Raw genomic sequence first — 26500 nt, 5'->3', positions numbered from 1 at the left:
CCAAAAAGGGCAACATCTACCAGTGTTATTTAGAGCTTGCCATGAAAGGGTATTTTTGTGCAGATGTATTCAGAATAATTATTTTGAATTCCTGTGGATTCTTATTCTCAAGAAGACTGACAACCCTGGCATTATTCTGGAATAGCTATTCCACTTTATATTCACATTGCAGTTTATTCTGGAGCTACTTCTACAGCTGGTCAGGAATCCCAGGGATTCTTGATGCTGGGCTCACCGTGCTAGTATCACACTTGAAATACCCCCAGTCTATCCTTTGCTCTCTTGGAAGCATTTTTAGGGGAGCTGGAAACAAAAGAGACTTCACAATAATTTAGATTTTGTACAAGACTTTATTATAAATAAAGCTGCATGAGAAGATCTATACAAATTCAACAGTGTCCTGCTACAAAAGCAGCGGTTTAAGTACAGCATTGTCAACCAAGGAAGACCTTAATTTGGAGAGTTCTGGTGTTATTGCCCATCTCAGCTGCATTGCCATACTACAGTTTTGCTTCTGAGCTAATATATTACACACAGACCTCCAATCCTAAAAAAAGACAAGTAATAAATAAAGCTGTTTACTAGGTAGGCTCCTATGAGAGCCAACCCCTCAATGACCAGCAGCAAAGTTGCTACAGGTGCATAAACTCTCATTTCTTCACCACAGAGAAAACACTGCAAAGGCTTTGCATTAAAAATGTCTGGTGAACAAGCACCAAGTCCTGCTGCTTGAATACTGGATCAACTTTTGGATCCTTTTGCTAAAATACATCTTTATACCCCTCTAAGACCTATATATAGAGCAACTCAGAGAGAGAGAGAAGCCGTATTCTGTGGCTGCCACACAGTAAAGAGTGAACACCCAACAGCTCCCCTCAGAAGACATTCAGCCCCTGAACAGCAATAACCTTAAATCAAGACATTTCCTAAAGGCAAATGGCTCCTGAGGCTATGTTGTACATCAGTGGCTGCTATCAAGCCACCACTAATTCCATTGCTTTGACAGAGCCTATAATAAAATATTAAAACCACAAGTTGAGGGTGGAGGGAGTGGCTGGAAAGCAGCAGAAGGCACTAGGAGTTCATCTGTTGAATTCACCTGGTTAGCAAATAGCAAGAACAGTACTGAGACACAAGGAAGGGGTCCAGGAGAGGACATTTATTCTTCCCTAGGATGTCTTACAGAGATGCAGGCATTGCCAAAGACATGTTGTGTGTTTATGTCATATGCTGTTTGGTTTTAAAAGAACATTTTTCACTTTAAACCACAAAATCTCATTTCTACCTCCATCCTTTAAAGCTGCTTCCTATGAATGCCCACCCAATTTCTGTCAAGGCAGAACTACACATGGGCAACACTTAAATGTTTTTGACCATTTTTACTGGACAGCTGATGGAGCTGAACTGTCTTATAAACCTTTTTTATGAAATGTGAGTGTGGGCTTTTACTGATAGGGCTAGTACTTGGTGGTCAAAGCTTTAATACAGGACAGACAAGGAAGTCCAAGGAATGATGTGCTTCATGTCATGGCTTCCTTGTACCACTGCACAGGTCTGGTCCAAAGAAACTCACATCTCTTCTGATGGGACACTTCTATACCTCTGGTATATGGCTGACAAGGAAGATCTCTGCCCTGAGGCTCACTGGAGCACAGCTTATAATCACAGACCACTTTTTCCCCCAAGACAGGTATGCGTGGGTTTCCTCACAGCCTAAATGGTCAGGACAGACCTCTTAAAAGGTGCTCAGGGCAAAATGAGCATATTGTATGTAGGAAAATTAAGCCAAGCAATTTCTCTCAGTGGAATCAAATCCATAAATTCACTGGTTCAGCTCCAGCTTGGGTTCAGCTAAACCCCATGAGAACACTTCAGGGTCAGTTTGGGCGTAAGAGAGAACAGGCACACAAGTACAGAAAGTAAAGAACAAAAGACTTAATCCACTTATCAGTTTAGGTTCCCTTTGAGTCTGAGCAGCAGTGCTTGGAGCTGTGTAAAGACGAGTTTGGGCTCGTTTACAGGCCCGTAGGACTGGCATTACAAAGCTTTGTTCTGACATTTTAATAGGGGAGTTACCTTATTCTGTTCAACAGCCTTTTCTTCTCATGCTCCCCCTGCTCAACATTACATAAAAGTTATTTTTCAACCTTGAATGTCATTTCCTGAGAGACCCGGGTCACAAATTTGTTTCTGTTCTTTGGACAGTCTAAATTTAGACTCCTGACAGGAAACGGCAGAGAAATTTTTATTTCTCTCTGGCTGGGCTAGGAACACATTTAGAAGCAACTCCAACCACAACTGCTTTAGCATGACCTGCCTGCCACCAGCGCATGCAAAGCTGGATCTGCTACAGGCACTGTGCAGTAAACCTGGGCAGGTGAAAGTGGCAAGTTGCTGGGGTTTGCAAACAACTTTCACAGCTTCCAATGCAGCCTGCAGGCTCCAGTATTAGGACCCACCCTCCCTGTACCTCTGCTTGTCACTACCTGCTTGTCATGTCCCCTGAGACTGCTCCTGCTCTCTTTCCAACTGGGGAAGGCTTTCTTGGCTGTACTAATGAAAGCCAGGGGCTTACAGCACTCCTTAGCGTTAGTAATTAGTCCAGCCCTCCCTGCCAGTCCTGGCAGTCTCCCATCCCAGGCACTCATTTCCAAGGTTCTGAAGCAAGCACTGATGATCCAAGACTCTTTCCCATTGGCACAACTCACTAGACTCTCCTCTCCCATTTTATTTCCTACCTACCTCTTACTTTCTGCTCAGAGATATCACTTCACTACCCAATAGCCATGATAATAAAAGCCAAGAGAGGCAGCGATTTGAGCAAAGAGTTCCCCATCCCCACCTGTGCTTTCTCACAAACCAGGTGTGGAGACAGGAAGAGCTTTCTCTGCCGTTGTGCATAGTGTCCCTCACTGGGACACTGCTCAGAGAAGAGCAGACATCAGTGAGGTTGTGAAATGGTTTTTAGCAAGAAGAGACAGGAGAGGGCATGAAGAGTTTGCTTATCAACAGGTGGGATAATCAGCCTCATGCTGTATGCTGTCCCCAATAGTGATACAGGATTAAATCTTCTATCTGATATGATAAGAGAAAATTGATAAAAAGGGACCTGTGGAATGTGGTAAGATCATCCCATCCCCTGATGGGTCTCACCTCACAGAAAAACTACCATCTCATAAACAGGATTCAGAGAAGCCCTAGTATAAAACTTTGCAGGAAATTCTAGTGTAAGAAAATGATAGCAAAGGCCCCTTAGCACTGGAAGCCAGGTTTCTGTGACCAGCACAAAGCAATTCTGCACTGAGGCCCTGGCCTGGACGCTGCACAAAGCACACTAAGGAGGGTGAGGATCTCCTGAGCCCTCTCCTTCAGCAGAGCCACCTTGCTGGGGCTGGGCAGCCTACTGACACAGCAAATGTGCTGGTTCCTGAGGGATTTCAGCCATCTCCATTTCTGCATTGTTTGGGGCTTTTTAACATATGCCACAAGACTCTCCCCTGGCTTGAAAACCTGCAGCAGCTCACTAATCCTTTGCACTCCTGGCTCAGCAAATTACAGTCTGCAAACAGCAGCTCCTCAGAGCCTCATCAGAGCAGCAGTCTTTAAAAAGATTGAAGAGACCCTGTAAGAGAGCTTTTGCCTGTGTATGTGGAGCAGAAGGCATACAACACCAATCACAAGGGAGTTGCAGAGACAGCACTGACAAGCTCTACTACATGTGCACCTTTTTTATCCCCTCCTCTTCCTCCTAACTCAGAGCGATCCCGCTGGCCTTGGCTTCATTAAAACCATGTGGGGAGATGCCCTCTCATTTGGAGGGTGGTTGTTCACTCCTGCTACCAGACTGCTGAGACTGGCTTCATTACAGGACAATTTTGGAGAACCCTTCTTTTATGAAAGCAAAACCTATAGCAGTCATAGAATAGTTTAGATAGGAAGGGACCGCAAAAGATCATGTAGTTCAACCCCCATTTTTCCTTTCTCTCTTGGCTGTTCTCAGCCTTACTGCCCCAGGATAAGGAAAACAAATAACCCAAAATGTCAGAACTCAATAGTGATGCTTCCTTTAAGGTAAAAAAGATTCCTGTCCATTTATACATAGAAAATAGAAAATCCACTAGCCATGTTACCGTGAAAGACTCGAATGTAATGTCTGAAGACACAGACCCAGTACCTTGCTACATCCTTCCACTGGAGATGAAATGCGCAGTGTGCAGGACAAGCCATTTAAACCACTGCTGCAACTCTCTTTGAAGCTGTGGTTGATTTAGGGATCTCCATCCAGTCCAGATCTTGTGCATGACCCTCCTCCTCTCCACACCAGCACGGAGTCTTATGTTGTGCTTCCCTTGGTCAGTCGAAGAGCTCCTGTTGTCTGTGAGCAGGCAGGTTCCTTTGATCCCAAGATCCTGTCTCTGATTCCTCCACCCTTTTGTTATCTCCCCCTTCCAAAGGAAATGAAGGATTTGGCCACCATCACCCCACCACCACCACTGTTTGCATTCCAGGTATCTGAATAAATTATTTGTATTTGTTCCTCAACCACCACTGCAGCATGACTGAGGTAAAATAGAAAAATATATTCTTAGCTGCATAAAACCGAGTTAGCACAGAACTGGAGCAGAAACCTTCTTCAATACCACATCTTCTAGGTTCTACCTATCCTCCCCGCATTGCCTCTCCCTCCCTGCAGGAACCACAGCCCAGGACTGGTTCAGCTGCAGACAAGAAACTGCACTGGCAAAGTCAGTTGTCTCCAGGAGGCTTCAGAAAGTTGCCCTCTGGACTTGTGCTTAGAGTTTGGCTTTGGTTAAAGGGATTCCTTACGGATCCCATTGGTGTGTGCAAGGGGAATGTGCACTGTGTACTCATTTATCAGTGCAGACATGTTCCTGAGCATCTCGTGGAATGTGTCCACTGTCTTCCTGTAAACGTCCCTGCGTAGCACAAAGGGACGGAAAAGGTTGAGAGGCTCAGCCCTCTGAAATACGATGGGGAAACCCAGCTCAGCTGGTACTTTCCCATTGCCAATGAAGAAGTGGTAGAGCTTCTTTTCATGCAAACATTTCTCCAGGAATTTCAGCATGTCCTGTAGACGGGCCTCCAACTTCTCTGGGGCCCAGTCCTGACTGGGACGTGCCTGCAGGAGATGCAGCATCACTGTCTTCAGGTGGTAGTTGGTGAGCCCGCTTGGACCTGTGAGGCTGCACTGCTTCCCGTGGAGGAAGGAGAGGATCTGCAGGCAGCTGACATGGCAGGCATTGGCAGGCAGTGCTTTGGAGACCAGATGGATGAACCTTCTCTCATAGACTGCGAAGGTGAGAAACCAGTGAGTGCTGGAGGGGACATCTGCTGCCAGGCTGCTCCGAGGGAAATGGGAGATGAAGTAAACATCAGAGTTTTCATACTGCACCACAGGGGTGAGGTTGAAGGCAATCGATTTCCCTGATCTAAATTTTATCTTCAGGGCTCCTGGCGAGTCCAGGAGGCTGAAGGAAAGGTCAAATTCATACTTGTGGGAAATTCTGTTCCAGGCCTTGGTGACAGCAATCTGGAACCACTTCATGACTTGGTCAGCATCCAGATATTGAGTATTTTTGAAGCACAGGAGGTCTTCCATTTCACTGCTGGGCCTGGTAGTATTGACCTGGCTATGGAGGAGGCACAGCATATCTTCCCCTAGTTTAGTCTTGTCACAGATGCAACCTGTCACATCCTCATCTGCCCTGCACACCTTGATAGTGCCATAACCTTGTTCATCTGGGGGAAAAGAGTCCCCGGAGCACCAGGTCTGGCAGCGGAAGCAGTATGGCTCTGGGGGGGCAAAAGGCACTATCAGATCACAGACAAAAGGTTTACGCACTCTCCAGTTCTCATACATGCTCCCCACACCCACGCAATCCTCCACTTCCATGTCAGCATCCCGGTTACAAACACTCCTCAAGGCCTCCAGCAGGTCGTCTGCAAAGCCTTCCACCATCTCCCGCATCCTGGCCATGTCTCCAGTGGTGCCCAGGATGCGCTTCTCATAAAAGCTGGCCAAGACAGCCTTGTTAGGGAAGGTTACTCCTTTAAATGCTTTCCCCAGGACAGCCATGTCATCCTCTTCTCCTCCTATGTCCTGCCAATTCCCTTCCTGGAAATCCTGCCTCCAGAGCTCGATTAGCAGGAAGATGATCATGGAAAGGGCAGTCCACATATCCCATCGGACCTTTTCCTCTTTGGTTTCCTCCACTACCAATGCAGCCTTTTCCAGAGCCTTTTGTGTGGCTTCCTGGTCTGCAATCTCCTGCTCCAAGCGCAACTGTTCCAGCCGAAGGCTCTCCTCCCGCTCCTTCATCTTCCGGATGATTTCCTCCGTGTTCTCAGGGACAGTGCCATTCTCCTTCGGGAAGAAGAGCGGGTGGTTGACGATAGCTGTAATCACCAGTAGGCACACCCGGAAGATTCCCACGGGCATGGCAGTTCCTTCCCTGGAAGGGAAAGAAAGGTAGAATGATCCATTATTCGGAGTATATTCCCTTAAGGAGAAAAAAATAAAAGAAAGAAACTTCCCACTGGAATAAAAATTTTGGCATCCTTTCTAGCCCTGAAAAAAATGCTCGAGTCTATAAGCTCCTAAGCACATGGTGTTTCTGCAAGCTATCAACCAACTTCCTGAAGAGGCTTTATGAGCTTATGGTTAGAATGACCATATCTCTTACCAAGTGATCTTCGAAGAACAGGACTGTGAAGGCACTCGCTCCTGTCAACCCACTGTGATGCTGTTGGGGCAGTGTGGGAGGACATGTCCATCCTCCTTCCCTCCTTTAAAATTCCTTTTAAAGGGAAAGAAGCAGGCAGGACCTTGCCAGGTAAGAAAGCAGGACTGGAGATGAGCACTGCTTTTCCTCAACATAAGGCTAATGTTTCAGATGTGGCAATGGCATAGGCAGGGCTGTCAGGACTACCTTCCATGTTAAGCATGTCTGGGAACCCACACAGTCTGCCTGGATCAGGGCAAACCTTCACTGCCAGTACTGGTGCACCTGTGTGGGAATGAGCCTGCATGGCTTTGTGCTTCTAAGCACACTACAGGCAAAGCTCTTCCTGCCTTTCAACACCATCAAGATCAGGCTGTGGCCAACCCTTCTAGCCCCCATGATGACTCATGATCGCAGCCAAAAGAGAAAGGGCAGAGACAGAGACACTGTTAGACTGGAAAAGGTTTCCTTTAGACAAGTGGTTTTAAAAGCACCAGGTTGTTTATTTTTGGTGCTTACTATACTACTGATCTGTGGAAGACATTAGTAAACACCATGGCTTTGATGTAAGGCATCTCCCCCAAACAGCCGTGCTTGCAGCCAGCTCACTCCCACTGGAAGTGCCCTCAGCATGGCTGTGAGGAACACACCAGCCCTGTGCCAGCAGCAGTCCCTTGTGTCAGCCCTTGCACAGGCCCTTGGCATGACTGAGCCCACTACTGTGTTTTGGAGTGGCTTTGTGTGGTTATTGGCCCTGCTGCTCGAACCTCACATTTATTAAAGCTTTCTGTGCCATGGGACTCATGATCAAAGAATTTAATTCCCAACTTTCTAGAACACGGTCCCATTGCCGAGGTATCTATCTGGTGCTAACAAGACCTCACAGAGGGCTGGGCCAGATGAAGCTCAGGCTAAAGCTTGGGCTGTTTCCTCCCAGGTGGCATTTCTGTTTCTGGAGGGCTGGCATCGCTATCAAGAGCACACGTGCCTGCTCAGGGCAGTACGGCCTGAAGATGTCACCCACTGCTATGATGTAGCGAGCTCACTAGTCCCTTCTTCTAGCAACACCACTCCTCAGTCCCAGCACAGGAAGATGAGAAGAACAAAACTGACAAGCAGGGATATTTCTTCTTTCAGCAGAGACATTTTAACAGCTGCTTTAATGCCTCAAAAGTGTGTTTCAGAGAGAAGGATCTTTATTACAGAAGTAAGGCAATCAATAAAATACCTAATCAATCAGACCAGAAATAGTAATCTCATTCTGAACAAATCCTGTTGTGGGAATGAAGCTCTCTCACAGAAAGCCAAAAGATGGTGAGGCCCTCTGTGTGCTCTGGAAGCTGAGGGCTGTAATTCCCTCTCCTTGCAATAGGTCCTTCCAGGCCTGAACTCTGCATATTTTGCTTCACAGCAATCCTGCTGTCCCAGCATCTGGGCAAGGAGAACATCTCTGGCAATCTCATTTATGCCTCCACAGGGCACACAATAAAGACAGATCCATCCCAGTGGACCTTGTTATCGTAACTACGCAACAAACTGTTGGCTTTTGATTGCAGGAACCCAGATTTCCTCAATGTGAGCATTTACTGTACATGGGAACTGTATCCTTCGGCATGCAATTATCTCTGCTTACGAGAGGGCTGGGACTGGAATAACAAGGGAAGGGAACAGGATTGAGATGCATTGTCCAAGCAGCAAGAAAATTCACACGGCACTCAGGATAATGCTACGTGCCCCTCCCTGTGCAACATCTACCAACTACCCTTTTTTTAGATCCCATGCACATGCATAGATAAATGTTCTTATGCAGTCACTGCTCTGGAGATGGCTTGTGGGCCTGTCTTGTCCTTTTTACATCTACATTAACTCTTTAATTCATCAGGCAATGAATTAAAGCTGAATTAATGCCCAAATCTGGGTGTTCCAATTATTCTGTGAGCTCCAAGCCTGGGCACATTTTAAAAATAAACTGTGGTCGCCCTGCATTGCAAAGGGCTTTATCGGTTTGCTGGGGCAGGGCAGGAAGTGCTGGTGAGTTCCCTTCCTTAGTGCTACGCTCTCGCAGACCACATGTGCTTTCCAAGCTTAAAAATAACATGGCCAGGGGCCAGGTGCCTCCTTGTAGTCTTGACCAGGATGACATTGCTGCGCTGTCCTGCTAGACCTCTGCCCCTGCGGATGAAATGTTTTACTGTTACCAGGTTACTTCTTAGATCCATAAGGCTGAAAGATGTCAGCTTCCCTGGGATCTTCCTGAAGCCTTCAAGACTTCAAGACTCTCTCATGCCCAGCAGCCCATGGGCACACCACTTCCAGAGGTTACCTATCCCTTCTGGTAGCAGAAGGGGTTAGACCTGACATCCCCAAGTCCATCACTGGCTGGCTCAGCTGAATTCACTCCAGGTCACACTGACATTCTAAGGCTACCCCAGCTGATTTTGCATGAGTAGGTTAGGAAGCACACACACATCTCTTGCCCCAGCAAATTCTACAGGCATCAAACTCTAGAAGAGAGTCCCAATGAAAACTGGAAGTGACAAAATCTTCAAATTGCATGAATCTGCAAGAAGCACGTCTGTTTTCAGCCTGAACACAGGATGTTCTCCTGGTCAAAACTGCCCTTTTGCTACTGTAGCTATTCACACCAGAAAATTAAGCCAAACATTAACCTCCGTTAAGGCTTAAGATTAATGATGCTCGGTGACCAAGGTCAGTGGAGCCTGGCCTTGGCAGCAGCAAGGGTGGTGGAGGCAGAGCGTTCCCACATCTCATCAGATGCAGCTTTCCTGGCTAATATGGAAAGACTCAATAATACAGGTGAAACCAGTAGCACAGCCTGCTACAGGGCTCCAGCTTTCCCCATAACAAAGGTCGCTCTTTTCCATTGCTTTTAACTTCAGCCCAAGCTATTTAAGCCTGATAAAAATATTTATGCCTGCTCTGACTGAGACAGCTTTTGTGTGGGGAAGAGGGAAGGAGTCCAAATGTTTCCAAGCTGGAGACTATGGAAGAGAAACAGCATTTTTTTTAATCTATGCATCAAATTAAGCAACATTTCAAGTATGGAGGGAAAAAAAGGGTATTCATAAGTTTTTAAACAGCAAGTTCTCAAAACACTCTTAAGCCTCTTCCAAATTTCTCACCCTGGCTGTTTTTTTCCCGTTTAAATTATGGACAATGTCCAAACTCAGCAAGAGACTTACATCCACCTACCTGCTGCAGAACTCCTTGTGGCAGTCCCAGGGCTCCAAAGACCCCCTGAGGGAGGCTGCTGTAGTCCTTGCTGCATCACAGGCAGGCCAGCCCTGCCAGCAGCCAAACCAACCCTCCCTGGACCAGTTGAGAATGCAGAGACCCCACCTGTTGTGCTCCTGTGGGCACAAAACAGAGAAAGGAGCAGCAAGACCAAGGAAAGCTGCTTGAGGAAAGGAGAAGGGCCAGGACCTGTGAAGCCTTGCTGTCTTGATGTAAAGCTCTGTCTCTGCTCACTGCCCAGCGTGTGATGGTACTTGTTCAAACCTGCCTCTGGCACCAGAACTAATTTTCTTCCAGGCTTTTCTGTGGTGCTCACAGTTTCAGTGACTGGGGGCTTCACTGATTTTAAGGTTAATGACCACTCTGAACAACCCTGGGAACTGAGGGGGCAGACACCATGCCACTCTCCATCTGGGGAGCGAGGCCTCAGAGAGATAAAAGCAGTTGATCCCTCTGCTGCCTGATTAGAAACAACAATCAGCTGCATCCTGCAGCACTTGATATGTTCAAAGGCTCCACCAAGAGCACCTGCAGCCCTCCACCCTCAGCTCCCAGGTAGGTTAGGCCTCATCCTTTCAAGCCTGAAGCAGTCTTCCCACCTGGAGAATTGTGACCAGCCCCACAAGAGGTCCTGGATGATGCAGAGAGCCCCAAGAGAGGAAGGAGAAAGATGGCACTGCTATCACGCAGTTCAGGCTGCTCATGTGCTCTGAGCTCAGATAACCGTCCATCTCCTCTGAAGACATGGGAGAACATTTCTCTTCCATTAGCTACCCCTTTCTTTAATCAAGAGTTCCCATACAGCTTTGTTTTCTTCAGAGTTTTTATTCCCTTACATTTTGAATCATGGGAAGCAGAACATGCTCTGGCTAGTGTTCAGCAACAAACCAGATAGCAGTGAGCTGAAGCTTTGATTCTTAAATTAGAAAACCCTAAGTCAATCCACTGAATGCGGTTCAGTAATGCACTGGAACACGCCAAGACATCATTTATGACACACTCGATTGCTTCCTGCGATTGGGCTGACACAAAAGGCAGTGAATAGGTGGCTGCCACATTGTGTTTTGCTTTGGTAGGCTGAAAGAAAAGAGGCATTTCAAAGACATGATAGAAACTACAGATGGTTGGGAGTTTTTCTATATTGAAAGATGCCAAACTTCTGAAACCAGAAATTTCATGGGAACAAATACGATTTCTGACACTCTCACTGGAAAGGTCCTTGAGGCTTGGAAAGGACTCTGCTACTTGTTTTGCCTGGAGAGATTAATAGCTCAAACCAGCCACTAACCTGCAACTGGGACTTTCTTACTGGGAAGATGTGAACCTCCGTCTGAGGGGTTTCATCCAGCCCAGCCATACTCCCTCATGGCTCAGCTTCTGGGAGCTCCATGACTCCTCCTCTTGCTGTAAAACAGTAAAAAAATTGCCTTTTGGCCTTTGAGTGTATAGTGTGAAAATGCTTCTGCTGCATTTTTTAAGATCTAGTCAAGAATAAAGGTGCGCTGAAAGCCCTTAGTAACACACTATGTCATTCTCCAATTTGCAGATACTGTTCCCACCTCTGCAGGTATTCAGAGCTATGTCCAGCTGCCACCAAAAGAAGTCATGTTTTTTCTTAGTGGGGACTACAAGCTCTGATTTGTAAGACACATGCACAGTGGCAGAGAAATGGGAATTCCAGAGATATCTGTCAGTATTATTGTTCCTACCAAAAACTTAAAAAGATGCACTTAGACAACCCCATAGCGTACTGCTGTTTTCCCACCATCTCCCTATCAACATTTACAGAGCAGTCAAAAGGCCTTTGCTGGCTCAGGACAGGTGCTGAGCGCAGTTTTCCTTCCAGCTGCTACATGTAAAGCCTCAGGAATAGCTATGTGCTGGTTGGTTGTTCAAAGAAAAAGACAAAGGTACCACTAGAGAAAGCAATACCCTTCTAAAGATACCAGACTGGTCTTTGCCATTAGTTGCTGGAAATTTGTTGTTCAAATTTTGCCTCTTTTGCACTGAAAAGAAAGAGAAAATTTTCGTGTTTTAATTTATAGGCACGTATTTTAAAAAGAGACCTTATGTCAATGCTCTTATAGTCTGATCACTTACTTGGCATAGCAGAAACTTCTGTTGAAGGCTCTCCTCCGAAGTCAGGAGGGGCTAACAATAACCTAAACTTTGGTCTCCTTCCTGGCCCCTGAGGTTCCTGTCCTCATCACTTTCAGGTCAATGCTCTGCTCTCCAGGTTTCTGCTCTCATGTTCTGATTTGTTTTTTGAGCATTAAATTAGTGCTACAGACAAAGTACCGAATTCCAGTTGCCAGCACAATTGTAGCTGGTTCATCACAGACAGGTGGGACTGGGCTCTGTCTTTGTCTCTCTACCCAAGCTGCAAGTGGGGAAGGACCAAATACACCAATACATGAAGTGCAGAGGCCTGGGTGTTGAGACTGGCAACACAACCACGTTTAAAACCAGAACAAGCCGGCTGGCCTGCCCAGGATTACAAAAGTCAGGTATGGCCAAGCAACTGCCTTCCAAACCACATCTGGAAGCCCCACCCCAGATTAGCTGCTTGGCCACAGCACAGCAGTTGGACAAGGCCACCTGCCTGATAGCTATTGTTTTGCTGTTTGATTGAGAACACGTTAGCCTTTGGTAACATCCGTGGACATCCTGTCCCAGGCCCGCTGCAGTGCCAACAGGGTCAGTCACACCGCCGGAGTCGGACATCCTGCCCAACAGGTCTGCTGTGGACTGTCGGAAGCAATATTTTCCTCCAGGGGGTCACCAGATCAGGTATTTCCAAGGAAATGCTGATGCTCATCCTGTGTACAGGACTAGATAGCCCTCCCTTCCCACGAACAGGCGGATTTAGGGAATAGATAAGCAGTGAGTGGCGCTGACAGTGCTCTGGAAGCAGACACTGCCATGCAGCCCCAGGTCCAAACCAGGAGTGATTTTGTCAGCATCTCTTCAAGCAGAGCAGTGCTTGACTTGCCTTAGGAAAGAGAGGGATTCTCTCTCTTGTCTTCCAGTTATTCATTATCTTTACCATCAGGAAGCTATTTCTCAGGCCTCATTAATTCTCCCTTGCTGCAGTTTGAAGCCCTAACATTCCAGTGGGCAAAAGTAGCACAGTTTTTTTTTTTTTTCTTGCAGTAGCACTCAGGATGTTCAGAGGTCCTCCCCTCCTGCGTCAGCTTTTGCTGCACACAGATGCATTTATAAGATATTGCCATAAAATCCCATAGTCTCCCTTACCCCAAAGCCTACACAGTACAAAGTTTTCTTTCTGGTTCAAGGGGAGCTATTTCCTTCTAGGTCTCTTTTCCAAAACCCACAGATGTGGCACATGTTAGATTGTCAGTTTCATCAGCAAGTGGAGATTTATCTGGTTATTTCTAAGTCATTATTTCTCAGTGCATATAGATATCATGCCAGTAACACAAACATGATTCTGGCTTCCACTTCCAGCTCCCAAAGCCAGCAGCCACCATTAAAGGCAGCTGCAACAACTAATAAACGAACACAGAGCCAGGTCATGCACCCAAATCACTCACTGTTTACTCACTGCAAAGGTGGGCCCAAGAAGTGATGCCCATGGAGACCAGGAGACAAAACCAACAGCATGAGGAGTTGTGTCACTCAGCATCCTGCCCATTGCCTGAATGTGTTTTTTTGCTTTTTCACTCTGCAAGCCAACTCAGCTCTTGTCACCAAGCAGCACATGGGCAGTCTGTGTAGTGCCTTGGGTTCCCCCTCATAGGACTAAGAAGGGATTTCACAAATTGGAACACAGTGTTGGCAGCAGGGGAGGCAGGAGAGGAAAGGTAGGAAGTGTGTATGTGGCTCCCACCCACGTACTGAGCTGTTGTAGTAGGATCACAGCCAGGAACAGCTTGGCTTTTTAAGCCAAATAAATTTTGTTTGTTAACTGTGAGGAAAACAACTGGAGTAGACAGAACTTTTGTGGGTTTTGCTGGTTTTGGGTTTGATTTTTTTTTTGAGGAGGAGAAAAGACATGCACAAAAAAAAAGTTAACTTACCACCCTCATCTCTCCCTCAAACTCAACGTGACTGGAGCCCAGACAATAGTTGGTCATTCCCTTGCACAATCTTTCATCAGCACAGATGGACACAACACCCCTGCTGCTTTACCAAAAGCCTGATAGTGTCAACCACAATGTATGGAGCAGTGTCACTGCTGAGGAGAGCACAGATGCTCTCTGGCCTCCACCTGGTGCTCACACTGAGATCCACTCTGGCTGTCACCCCCCTGTCACCCACCCAAAACATCTCCTTGCACATGCAGGCAGCCATGGCTCACTGATCCGGTCTGGCAGTCACCTCAGGGAAAGGTGGTGAGAACACAAAAAGGCTGCCAGGATGTTTGTTTAAATCCACCCTCCTTTACCCCACTAAGTCTCAACAAGGCAGAAAGAACCCCCACCAGTGTTGGTAAATCAAGCAGTGGCTACTCTGGCTCTCCTATCCCTAAGGCAAGCATATGCTCTTCATCCTTACACATCCAACTTAACTGTACATTGTACATCCACTGAGACAAATGCTTCCGTATTAAAAGAGTTGGTGAAAACATCAGAAAGATGATTTCCCAGCAGGGATACACCACTCCAGCACATCTAAGAAGAGCACATGTGGATATTGGCACGGCTCAGACATGACTTGCAGAATGATTACATTTTACATGTGAAACTACGAAATCCCATTTCAGTCATGGAACAATAAGCACTTATATATTACAGACAGCAGAAAGCACAGTAGTTGCCAGACAATTCCACACTGAGACGCCGAACAAAAACACAGCAAAAAGAAATTGTCATTGCAGGCTGGGAATTTGGTTGATCTGAGATCTACTCCATCACAGTTTTGAATTGGTGACAGCCAGGAGACCTGCAGGCCCAAGGATCTGCTTAAACAGGACTCAAAAACACTGACTGGGATTGAAGGTTTGTGTGATATTGGACCATTGTTTTGCTAACTAGTTACTGCTGTTTGTATTCAAACAACTGGGGAGGAATTGTATTTAAAAGCTGGCTATTGTAGCAAAAACATCACCACAGAAATAAAAAGCAATGCTTTATTCCAGTGCCTGAAATCCAGCTTTTTTTTATAAAACACAATATAGTTCCTTGAATAAAATAAAAATAATAATAAAAAAATCCCATCCCAACAGACTGTGAAAGTCCCTGCAGGGACGGGTAGAGGGTGTGGAAGGAAGAGAGAACAAGAAAGAGCACTTTTACTGCATTGCCCCATTTCTTTGACTCTCACTGGGATGACTCCCTATCTAAGCAGAGGCACTTTGCATTGCAGGCAGCCTCTGCAGGAAGAATCAGACCCTCTTACTTTATTACCTGGCGACTCTAGAAAAGATCAGGAGAAACAAGAGAAATGCTTTGGGAAGCAGTAATCCCAGCCTTGGCTCACTAGTCATAAACTTAAAAACTGCCAAGACAGACGCACACACACAAATATGTTGGCTGCAGAGCACTGCTGGCTAACCCTGCTTTTCAAAATGAGTTTGAGGAAATAAAAAGCAGCAGAAGAAAGCGAAGTCATACAAGAAAACAAACTGCCCCACTTCCGTGCAGTATTTCCATGAAGCTCATCCTTTCAACACCCGTGGCCACCAACTCAGAGCCATCTTTACCCAAGGGAATGACTCAGAGACCAGCCTATTGCCGCATGTACCCATATTTAATAATTTTCATGTGCTCTTTGCTCAGTCCCTTTTTCTTACCAACAAAAGGAAACATCTCTAAGCCCTATCTTTCCTTGAAGAATTTGTAAACTGAATTCTGGGAAGAAAAACTCTGAAAAGGCTCAACAGGGTAAGAGCAATGTACCTTGCACTGCTGTAACAGAAGCATCAAACACACATATTAAGGTTGTGAAGCCACGTGGTTTTCATTTGGGATGTGGGGTGAACACATAGCTTGCTTCCTTTATAACATAAGCACAACAAAGGAAGGCTTTGTTTGAAAGCCAAGGAACAGCCTCTCTACACACTTAAAGGCTAAGTTACCATGTAATGGGAACTGTGAGTCAGAGTTGTGGGGCCCCTGCACATAGGCACAAAAATCCCCTCTGCTGCAGCAGGCAGGGAGCTTAGCAAGGAGTAAAGACAGCTTCCAGCTTCACATGGGAGACTGAAAGTATCCAGGACTAGCAGCAAATACAAGGCTGAGCTGAGAGCACGTGTTGTGGATGACTTACTAGACAAACATGTTCCTTGCAGTCGACTCAGCTTCCTTCAGAGCATGAGATCATAACTCTGCACCTACTCCAAGAGCACGATGCAGCTATGGGTCAACAGGGAGGTGGGGCAGACATCACCCAGTCACCTTCAAACCATCTTTTGACTTTGGCAGCAGAAGAGAGTGGCCATGATACTTATATTGAGCATAGGCAGCTCACTAGGTAGGACTGCATGTCCTTATAGCTCTATGTCCTTATGTCACCTAGTGCACCCAATAATTTATGTCACTGTATGTCACAGGAGAGAAGGCTCAGCTAGTGGATTTCAGCTACCCAAAATAAAGACAAAGACATCCCTCTTATCCTTGCCCCTACTTGACTGGAAGAAAAAGATAAGGGTCATCTTCACTTACCAGGAATGACTTGCAATCTGCAGTGCAGAAATGTCTGTGCTGCTGAAAATTCAAATATTTTCCCTCACATTTCCAACAGTCCCAAGGTATTTGGATGCTAAATCCCCAGAGGCCTTTAGAAATCAAACTCTGCTCTGAAACCAGGGGCAGTAAGGTACCTGAACATCCAGGAGGAAAAAGACGACGATCTAAACATTCTGGATAAAGATACACAAGACCAAGCCCCTCTGGGAAGCACTATAGTGTGTGTATCAAGCACCACTTTTTAAGCTTGAGAATGTCTCCTTAGCTCCAACTCTGGTATGTGTTAACAGAAAAGAGCCTAAAAATAGGGAAAAAAGAGGTCTGAAAAAGCAATACAGTTTCTTCCCTCTGCCTACGCATGGCCTACACCGTGCCTGGACGGTTTCTGGCAAGTCTCTGTCTCTGTCTACTTTGTTCTGAAAAACATCCAGTGAATCTCTGCCTCCCAAGGCAGCCTAGACTTCTTAACTGCCCCTACCTGTAGGAAAGTCTCCTTATCGCTGCATGTGCTTTCTCCAAAACAAGCTGTTTTGGATCCCTGCTGGGATTCTTGCATAGGCAGGCAGTATCTTGTCTTAGGGAGCTACTCACCTCCCTGCAGACATCGTGGGAACCATTTGCCCCCACTCCTCATCAGGTGCTCATCACACGTCACCAAATCCTCTGCAATTTGGAAGAACTGAAAGCAAGGCACTCTGAAGCCAATTTACATTGTTTTCATTTGGGTTTGGCCACAAACTCTAAATTTTCAACTGACAGCGCTCACCATCCCTTGAGGCAACCCAGAGAAAGATGAGTTGGTTACACAGGTGGCTCAGCTGACACCTTATAACTGCTCAGACAGAAGAACCTCTACGTGCTCTTCCCTGGTTCTGAAAGTGAAGGAACAGTAACAGATTTCCTTTGCCAGGCAACCAGAATAACCATATGAGTCAGAGGCTGTACCTAACAGGGCTTAAATTCTGCAACAGTTGGCTGCAATGGTCCTCATCCCTGCCAACACCATGCCTGGTTTTTCTAAGCATGGCAGTGGTATGCATCAGATGCTTTCCCTATAAATGCTGAAAAAGCATCTCTGCCTTGAGGCAAATATCACTGATACAAATAACGTGCTAGATCAGCCAGAAAAACCTGCCTCTGGAAAAGGGATAATAATGAAAGATGGTGAAGGGAAAGGAAAAAGAGAAAGAGCTTCATTTACACACAGGAGAATGGCAATGGGCCAGCTCTCACAGCTTTGATCAGGGCTGGAGGAGCACGCCAGGGAACACAGCGAGTTGAGCTTTGCTAGAGCAGAGCAGCCGTTTGAACTCTGCGATGGGAAAAAGGGGACAGACACCACCCAGCACCGATCCAGAATAAATAAAAGAAAAAAAATCACGTGGAGAACATGAACTAACAGGTACTTGGAGCCGAAGCAGGACACTGTGGCAGCCAGGACTGCTGCTCTGGCGGCTCCCTCTGTCATCAGCTCCAGTTCTTTCCTTCCCACCACAGGTACCCACAGAGCCTCCTGTCACATGCTCGCAGAGCGGCACTGCCAGACATCTTGGTTTCACCCAGCAGTTCTCTTTTCAGCATGTTTTCAGGGGTTTTCACACAAACATGAAAACTCTACACATTCCTGGCTTGTGGCTTATTTCCCTTCACTCTGGCTGCCTCTGCTGTCACCCCTCATCATCACGAGATTGTCCAGGCACTTCCACACCTTTGTTCTCTCTCTAGCACGTGGAAGAGTGGGGATCTAGTACTTGCCCTATCTAGGTAAGGTACATCTGACTAGTTTTCCTGCACAACAGAAAATGCAGCCAGAGCTGATGTCAGCAAAGTTTTGGACATGTTGGTTCCCTTCTGCCATTACTCTCTGACTGGATCCCAACCATAACAAGCAATGAGATAAAACAATTTTATACTGAAGGTCCAAAAGAAAGAGGATTTTACCACTGATCTTCTACACTGAAGCCATTTCCAAATTAAACTTTCACAACACTGCTACCCTTACTTTGCAAGAAGCTGTCTGAACCTCACTGTTGGGAACATTTACTAAAATATGAGCCACACCAATCTCCTTTCAGCATTTCTGCTGCAAGGCTCAAGATCTCCTGGTGAGAGCCCATCAAGAAGCTTTCTTAAATCACATCAAATCTGGAAGGAAGAATGACCCCTGGAGCACTTACCTGCTACACGGCTTTGCAGGTGCTCATTAGGCTTCACATTACTACTATTGCCGTGATGCAGAGAAGACTGTATTCAGTCACCCACTGCTGAAGCACAGCCAGGAAGTCTGCAAAGCACAAAGTGAATGAATGAGGAAGTTCAGGCAGCAGTTGGGTATATAATCCAGTTATCTAAACTAAGAATTGATTAAAAGAGAGATTAACTCACCCCCTTACCTAATAAAATTATCATAAAAGCTCAGGAGACCAGAAATAATCAGTTTGAAGTGATGAGGGGAGAGTTAAAATGCTGCTTCTCCCATGGGAAAGCATGCAGATCACACTGTGGCTCTGTCAGCCTTGCAGACACGTTGGCAAGCAAGGACCTCCCTCCTTTGACTCCATCCTCACCCACCAGCCCTCTCCTTTTAAAATGGATTAGGGTCAAATTAGCAGCTGCATAAGTGCAAGGGCTGGGACAGTTTTGTCTGGGATTGGTTTGTCTAGAAAAGGCATCTAGCTGCTGTAAGCAGCTTGTAAGGTAGAAATACTTGCTTGGGGAGCTGGGTTTAGAGAGCTAATGGGAGAAACAGAAAGTACAGAAGAGGCAGGAAATAAGTCTAAGAGCAGACAGGAAGATGTGAAACACTGAACCACAAAAGATAAACTCCCATATTTTAGGAGAGAGAAGTGAAGAAATTTTACATGCAACAGGAAAAAAACAAGGTCCCCCAACCAAAGGGAGGAGAGGACTCAACAAGCTGGTTGCAGGTAGATAAAGGAGACATTACCCAGCTGCACAACGGGCTGGGGAACGGGTATCCACCACCCTCATTTCCAGCTGCTACCACCACTTCAAACCTTCCAACTGTCATCCAAAGCCTGATGAAATCATGATCAGTGTGGGCTGAGCTGGGCTTTGGAACTGGGTACTTTAAGGGCTCGGTATTAGGTTGATGCATCCTTGTTCTTCCGAGCCCCTTCACTTCGCCTCCCTCCTCCCACGTACCTTCTTTGACCAGACCGTGTGTACAGTTTCACTTCTTTGTTTCTCTCTTCTGAGAGGCCAAATTGAGCAAATGGGCTCTGTTCTGCCCTGCCCTCCCAGCTTGTAGGGCTGCAGGTGCCTCTGCTCAACCAATGCCATGACACTGCCAGCAGCAGCACAGACTGCCAAACACAGGAGCAAGACAGCCCAAACCCCAAAGGTCTGGATGTGCACTGTCCCTTCACAATATCCTAGTGGATGTTTGTAAGCCCTCAGGGCCAGCAATGCCTGGCCTCGTGGTGGCTCAGGGCCAGTAAGGTATAGCAGGTGCTTCTCCTTGGAGGAAAGGAGCTATGAAGTGTTGTGTGTCCTGCTGCTATGATAAACTACTCAACTTCACTTGTTAAAATAATTTTTAAATCTCAAAAGAGAGAGTTTAAGTCATGGTCTCTCTCAGCTACACCTGTATAGATGTTGGAGAGACCTTGAATGAACCTCAGGGGATGGTCTAAGGCCACTTACAAGCAGGTCCCTCTCAGCAGTGGGTGTGCCAGTGCTGCACCCTCACAAAGCAGCACAAACCTCCTCTCAATCTCTCTGAGTCACACAATGGTTTGGGTTGGAAGGGACCTTAGAGAGCATCAAGTTCCAACTCCCCTGCCATAAGCAGGGATGCCACCCACTAGACCATGTTGCTCAAAGTCCCATCCAGCCTGGCCTTGAACACTTTCAGGGATGGGGCAATCACAGTTTTGCTGGGCCAGTGCCTCACCACCCTCTAAGCAAAAAATTTCTTCCTAACATCTAATCTAAATCTCTCCTCTTTTAGTTTAAAACTGTTCCCCCTTGTTCTATCCCTTTTTGTCCATGTGAAAAGTTGGTCTACCTTTTTGTAAGCCCCTTTTAAGTAGTAGAAGACTGCAATGAAGTTTTTCCAGAACCTCCAGGCTGAAAACCCAACTCTCTCAGTCTGATTTCATAGGAGAGGTGCTGCAGCCCTGTGATCATCTTTGTGGCCTGTTTTGGACCTGTTCCAACAGGCTGATGTTCCTTCCTGTACTGAGGACCCCAGAAGTGGACGTGGCAGGTGGAGTCTCATGAGAACAGAGTAGAGGGGATGAAGCCCCCCCCTCAATCTGTTGGCCACGCTGCTCTGGATTCAGAGCAGGACGTTTGGCCTTCTGGGCTTCAAGTGCACTTTGATGGGTCATGTACAGCCTTTTGTTCATGAGAACCCCCAAGTCCTTCTCTGCAGGGTTGCTCTCAATGAGTTCTTCTCCCAGTCTGTCCTCGTATCTGGGATTGCCCTGAGCCAGGTACAGCACCTTGCACTTGTCAGAAGTGCAACTTCATGAAATTCTTGTGGGCCCACCTCCCAAACTTGTCCAGGTCCCTCTGGATGACATCCCTTCTCTCTGTTGTGTCAACTGCACTGCTCAATTTTGTGTCATCTGCAAACTTGCTGAGGGTGCACTTGATCTCCCTATGTCACTGATAAAGACACAAAAGAGCACCAGTTCCAAGTCAGAGTGCTGAGGAACATCAGCAGCCTCCACTTGGACAGAGATCCAGACAACAACTCTCTGGTTGCGTCTACCCAGCCAAGTCTTTATCCACTAACAGTCAACCTTTCCAATCCACATCTCTCCAATTTGGAGATCAGGATATCATGTGGAACCACGTCAAAGGTCTTACGCAATTTTAGGTAGATGACTGGTCAGTCTTTCCCTGCCAAATATTGCAGCCACTCCATCACAGAAGGCCACCAGACTGGTCAGGTATGATTTGTCCCTATGAAGCCATGCTGGCTGTCTTGGATCACCTCCTTGTCTTGCATGTGCCTTAACACTGCTTCCATGAGGGAGCTGGAGCAACACAGCACAGAGTTTGTTTTGAGTCAGCCCTATCTGAGAGCCTCCTCTCCATGACGGAAATCAAAGCTGCCCCTGCTCCAATGAAGCTCAGCAGCTACTCTGACCATCAGGTCATGGCAGTAAAACCTGTTTGTTTTGCTGAACTGCTGGTCAAGGTTGGCTCAGCCAACTTCCCACAGCCCATATGTGTGTTTAAGTACAAACAAGCTAAAAAAAGAGTCCTGCTGCAGCTGCACCCCAGGCCAGCTCTCTGTTCCTCAGGCTGCTTGAAGCTTGGCTACCTGTCTCCCTGCCTACTGCCCATGCTGAGGAGTGAACAGGCAGGAGGTTTTGCTTACACAGCTGAGCCCACATCCTTGCAAAACCTGGAATTCATGGCTGGGCACACGACAATGCTGCCCACTGCACACCCTGGTAATGCTTCCTCCAGCCTGAAAGCCAGAGTCTCTACCTCTCTCCACCACCCAGTAATTACGTGTGCTGATGGAAAGTATGCTGCCTGGCAGCAAACCTGCTTTTTCCCCAGTATAAATGGATTGTAATAACACTTGGGAGAGAAAGAGCTGGCCCACCCAACAGTCCATTTCATAGGAGGCTAAAGGGACAGGCCAGAAGCTTTTTTCAGCTTCCTTTTCCATTGCACCATTGCTATGGACTGCAACTGCACTTCTGCAGAGCAGAGCATACAGGACAGCACAGGACAGGTGGGAGACATGCAGGCTCTTTGTGGAGTTCATACACTTCTTCTTAATGTTCACCTTGTCCACAGAGCCTGAATCTAGCTAAAATTTTGCCAGGACATTTGTTTTAGAGGGGATGCAGATGTGTCAGAAGAAAACAATGCAACTGAGAAAAATAAACTATCCCTTTTGCTGTCTGCCTATTGCACTCAAGGAACTAACTTAAGCTATGAGCCAAAAAAGAAAAAAAAAAGTACACTACAATACAACCCATTAAGTGTGTTTCCTGATATCATGTTGTGTTAATTAATTTGCAAGCAAGTTCCAAGATACTGAAAGAACAGAACAACAGTCAGAAGGTAGACAGTTGCAAATGCCAGCCTGAAATTGTCCTTTTGAAAACCATACAGCTTTTCTTAAAAAGCCAAGGCAGAAAATAGTTAGATCAGCTTGTGGAACACCAGTGTCAGGTTTCTGCAGATCTGATTCCCTTCTCCTGTTACTCACTGCCATGTAAGAACAATCACAAGCACTGGCATCCTTCTGAGACATCTTGCAGAGACACACAAATGCCACGCATAGAACCGACAAAAAACCAAAAGGGGAGCAGACATGCAGCTTTTGGTGGCCCTAGTAATCAGATGGCCTGAAATAATTACTGAGGACAACCAAGTTCCCCAATCTCTGACCAGGGCTATTTAGTCTGACTTGAGAGAGGGAGGGCAGTCTGAAAAAAAAGTTGTTCTTAGTAGATTGTAATGCTTCAAGAAACAAAAAGAGGAAGACAATTGGGTGGGGAGGGGCCACCACCTGAGCTCTTGATAAACAGGCACAATGCCTTTGGTGTGCACAGGTCGATTCTTCCTTGCAGATGTCACTGGTGTGAACAGAACACAGATCCCTGAGTTCTGTACACCCAAGTCATGCAAACAAAAAAGTGTCACCTACCAACTGGGAAGCCAAGAAATCCTCAGGCTGATCCCAGTACTAACACTGGCTCTCGGATTTTTAGCAAATCAATTCACCTCTCTCCACATCTGTGGCAATCACACTTAATGCACGTGTGCGCATTGACCAAGTGAGAGCAGCATGAAGCATCTATTGTGCTGAAAACAAGGAAAATAAGGCTTGAAGTTTCCATTCCTAATTTCCATGCTCTGCTTTTCCCTAAGGACTGAGAGAGCACCTTTCACATATATTAAGGAGAAACTGTTTTTAAAAGCAGATACCTACAAAGGTAGACATAATCACTTTAGTCAGAGCCACAGAGTTATCATCACCACCAAACTGAACTAAAAAACCTTGCAAACCAAGGCATCCTACACTACAGCGGCTCTCCTGTCCAAGTGCTGCTTTCATGGCAGCTCACATCCTTGCCTGGCAGCTCATGGCAAAACACTGGTGCCTGAAGGAGATGCGCTGAGTATGGGTTAGGCTTACAGTACTCATTAAAAACATGTTAATAGTAATGTTTGCCTGGAGACACTGCTGTTGCTCATCTTGCCTGACCACGTAACAGATACCAATAGCAACACGTCCTGTTTTCCTGAAGGATTTCAGTATGGCATTTCCCAAGAGAACTGCTTCAGTGGCAGATTGCCAAGTTGGAGATGTAAGGGCCACCAAGGCTCTGGTTCTGCATGTCAGTTTTACAGCCCATGACTTCTAGTATCCTAGTCCTGGCTCACTCTGGTTTGAGCTACAAATATCTGCTGGTCACTTTCAAAAACATGCCCACAGAAAGAGAAGAGCAGCTCTACTGAAAACATCATTCCTTCTCTCTGTGCTCATTAGTGGGACGTAGAGTATCTCAGGAGAAAGACAAGGAAGTTTTAAGCCCGTGCCGTGTAACACTGAACACGCAGCAAAGCTCAGCGATGCGTTCTGCATGGACTGCACATGTCCGAGGACCCCACGGGCCGTGCCCCCAGCAAAGAGAGGTAGCCGAGGGGTCCCTCGGGCTCGGTCCCGCAGAGTGTCCCCCCGCGCTCGTCCCAGAGGCTTTGGCCGCTCTCCCGCCGCTGCCCCCAGCGCTCGGCTCCGCCTGGGCTGCAGGGACAGGGATGCCGAAAGCTCTGCAGAAACTTTGGTGGGCGCAGCAAGCTGCCTTAAGGGCCCCATCCTGCCGGTGCCCCGGTACCCACCGAGAGGAGCCGCGGAGAACAAACCAAAGGCATAAGTCAGTCCCTAAGGAGAATCCGGGCGGCAGTCCCAGCAGCGCGACCCACTGCGGGCAGCCTGGCACGGCCCTTCCCCACCCCTCGGCAACCCCCGTCCTCCCGGGCTGCCCCCCGGACCCCCGCGGCCCCGGGTCCCCGCACGACACTCACCGGGCCGGGCGGGCTCGGCCGCCGCTCCCGGGGCGGTCCCCGCACACCGGCGCTGTCGGGGCGGCGGCGGCTCCGCTCGGCGAGGGGCAGGAGCCCGCCCAGCCCAGCCCGGCCCGAGCGGGCGCCCTCCGATCTCTGGTTTGTTGTTTCTCTCCTCCTTCAAACCACCCCCGCCAGCCCTAGGAGCCCGGCGGGCGGCAGCGAGCTGTCTGATCTACCCCTCGGCTCCCCCCATCAGCTTCCCAGATGGTTTCGTACCGAGGGCACGGCGGACGGAGAGGAAATGCGCTCATCTTGGTTCTCGGATGTATTCTGACCTCCTGGTGGTCGTGCCTGAGAGTCAGGAAAGCAGCTGAAACACGTAACCTCGCGTACAGTTCTTATCAAAGCAAAGGAGCGGATCCCAGGGATGCTGAACCATTTTGCTGCTCAAAGGTGGCACAAGTAAAAGAAACTTGTGGAGCTGCCCAACACCCTTCCGAGGCACAGAAATCATGCTAGTTTCCTTAGAATCATAGCATACCCTGAGTTGGAAGGGACCTGTGGGGATCATTGAGTTCAACTCCTGGCTCTGCACAGGACAACCCCAGGAATCAAACCATGTGCCTGAGAGTGTTGACCAAATGCTTTTTGGATTTGGACAGGCTTGGGCCTTGTAGGGGTGGAAAGAGCTGAGGCACAGTAATATTAACTAATGATAAAGGCCACAGTAAAGGTTCTTCAAAAGTGTTTTCCAACACTGCCCTCATTCTAGAGGTTAAAGGCCATCTTACGTTAGTCACAGAAATAAGTTTTCTCAGCAACTGTCACTTTCACAAAGAAGATTAAGGGCACCAGGTTTGAGCAACACCATAGTGACATCTGTCTGATTCAGGGAAATTATAGATCCCTTTATGGCATCCTTCCTCTTTCCACAGCATTGCAACAACTGGCTTATATTACCAATGGTCTGGTATGTTGCATGTTCTTCACCACTGCTGCTTTGATTTTTTTTTTTTAAGCTCAGATGGCGGACATGTGCGGTGGTGGGACACAACCTGTGTGTTATGCTGCACTAAGACTTTGAAATATCAAGAGGGCACCTGGCAAATATGATGGCACAGCTTTGTTTTGTAGCTGGCTAGTTCATGAGTAATAGCTGGGACTGTTAAGTCAGCCCGTTCTTTGTATTTCCTGAGGTGCTTATTGAATTAAGTAATGGTTTTAATGTTACTCAAAGGGTTTGTGTTTGTAAATTTGTGTGTATGAGTATTATTTCCTTAGTGTCCAAATCAAGTTTATTCAGGTTGATTAGCAACCTGGGTGTTGTTATTACATTCCTTTGTCATATGTCCTAATCTATGGAAATCATCTCCAGCAAGAGCAATACTGAAATCTCTCCGCTTCTGTGCTGCAGGACTCAGCCTGTCTTGTGCATTATTTATTTCCCCTGGGAACTTCACAGCAGCAGGAGGAGAGCAAAAAGCTCCTCTACCAGGATCTCAGCTATTCATCACCTAAGCCTATTAAATATCACCTGTATAAAGCCCAACAAGGTAGTAATTACTGATATATATAGAGAGAGATATACACATTGGACAATACAAATTACTATGGCTTACAGTGACTATCGTTTACATGCATCTGCAAAATTTCTCTGGGATACAGGGAAAAGACCTGAACATTTTTCAAAGGAAGGCTCACATCCCAACAGATTATATTACATATCCACCATCTCGCTCAGGATCTACTTTCTGTGCCACCTAAGATGGTATAAAATTATGATAACAATACAATACATGTAAATGGGAAAGTCAAACCAAGACAAATTAATTTGATTTGTAT

The 26500-nt window shown here is 46.9% G+C and overlaps 1 protein-coding gene across 4 annotated transcripts; it reads right to left on the bottom strand.

Annotated features, from left to right (window-relative positions):
- Nucleotides 1–330: 330 nt before the first annotated feature.
- On the bottom strand, nucleotides 331–25076 carry ITPRIP (inositol 1,4,5-trisphosphate receptor interacting protein). 4 transcript variants are annotated; one of them, XM_027898000.1, is made up of 4 exons: nucleotides 24935–25076; nucleotides 18826–18932; nucleotides 16625–16782; nucleotides 331–6473 (listed from the first exon to the last, which is right to left on the bottom strand). In XM_027898000.1, the coding sequence occupies exon 4, from the start codon at nucleotides 6458–6460 to the stop codon at nucleotides 4811–4813; it is 1650 nt and encodes a 549-aa protein (XP_027753801.1). In that variant the 5' UTR covers nucleotides 6461–6473; nucleotides 16625–16782; nucleotides 18826–18932; nucleotides 24935–25076; the 3' UTR covers nucleotides 331–4810. The 4 variants fall into 4 exon arrangements, with proteins under 4 accessions (XP_027753801.1, XP_027753798.1, XP_027753800.1 ...); XM_027897997.1 differs by lacking the exon at nucleotides 16625–16782 and having other exon boundaries at nucleotides 24935–25075; XM_027897999.1 differs by lacking the exons at nucleotides 16625–16782; nucleotides 24935–25076 and adding an exon at nucleotides 24677–24745.
- Between the last annotated feature and the right edge of the window lie 1424 nt (nucleotides 25077–26500).

The sequence above is a fragment of the Empidonax traillii genome, unplaced genomic scaffold (genome assembly GCF_003031625.1).
Source record: "Empidonax traillii isolate 1590-97213 ecotype Southwest subspecies unplaced genomic scaffold, ASM303162v1 scaffold574:size890810, whole genome shotgun sequence".
In the NCBI taxonomy this organism is placed as follows: Eukaryota; Metazoa; Chordata; class Aves; order Passeriformes; family Tyrannidae; genus Empidonax; species Empidonax traillii.
This window is presented reverse-complemented; position numbering and strand designations above follow the sequence as displayed.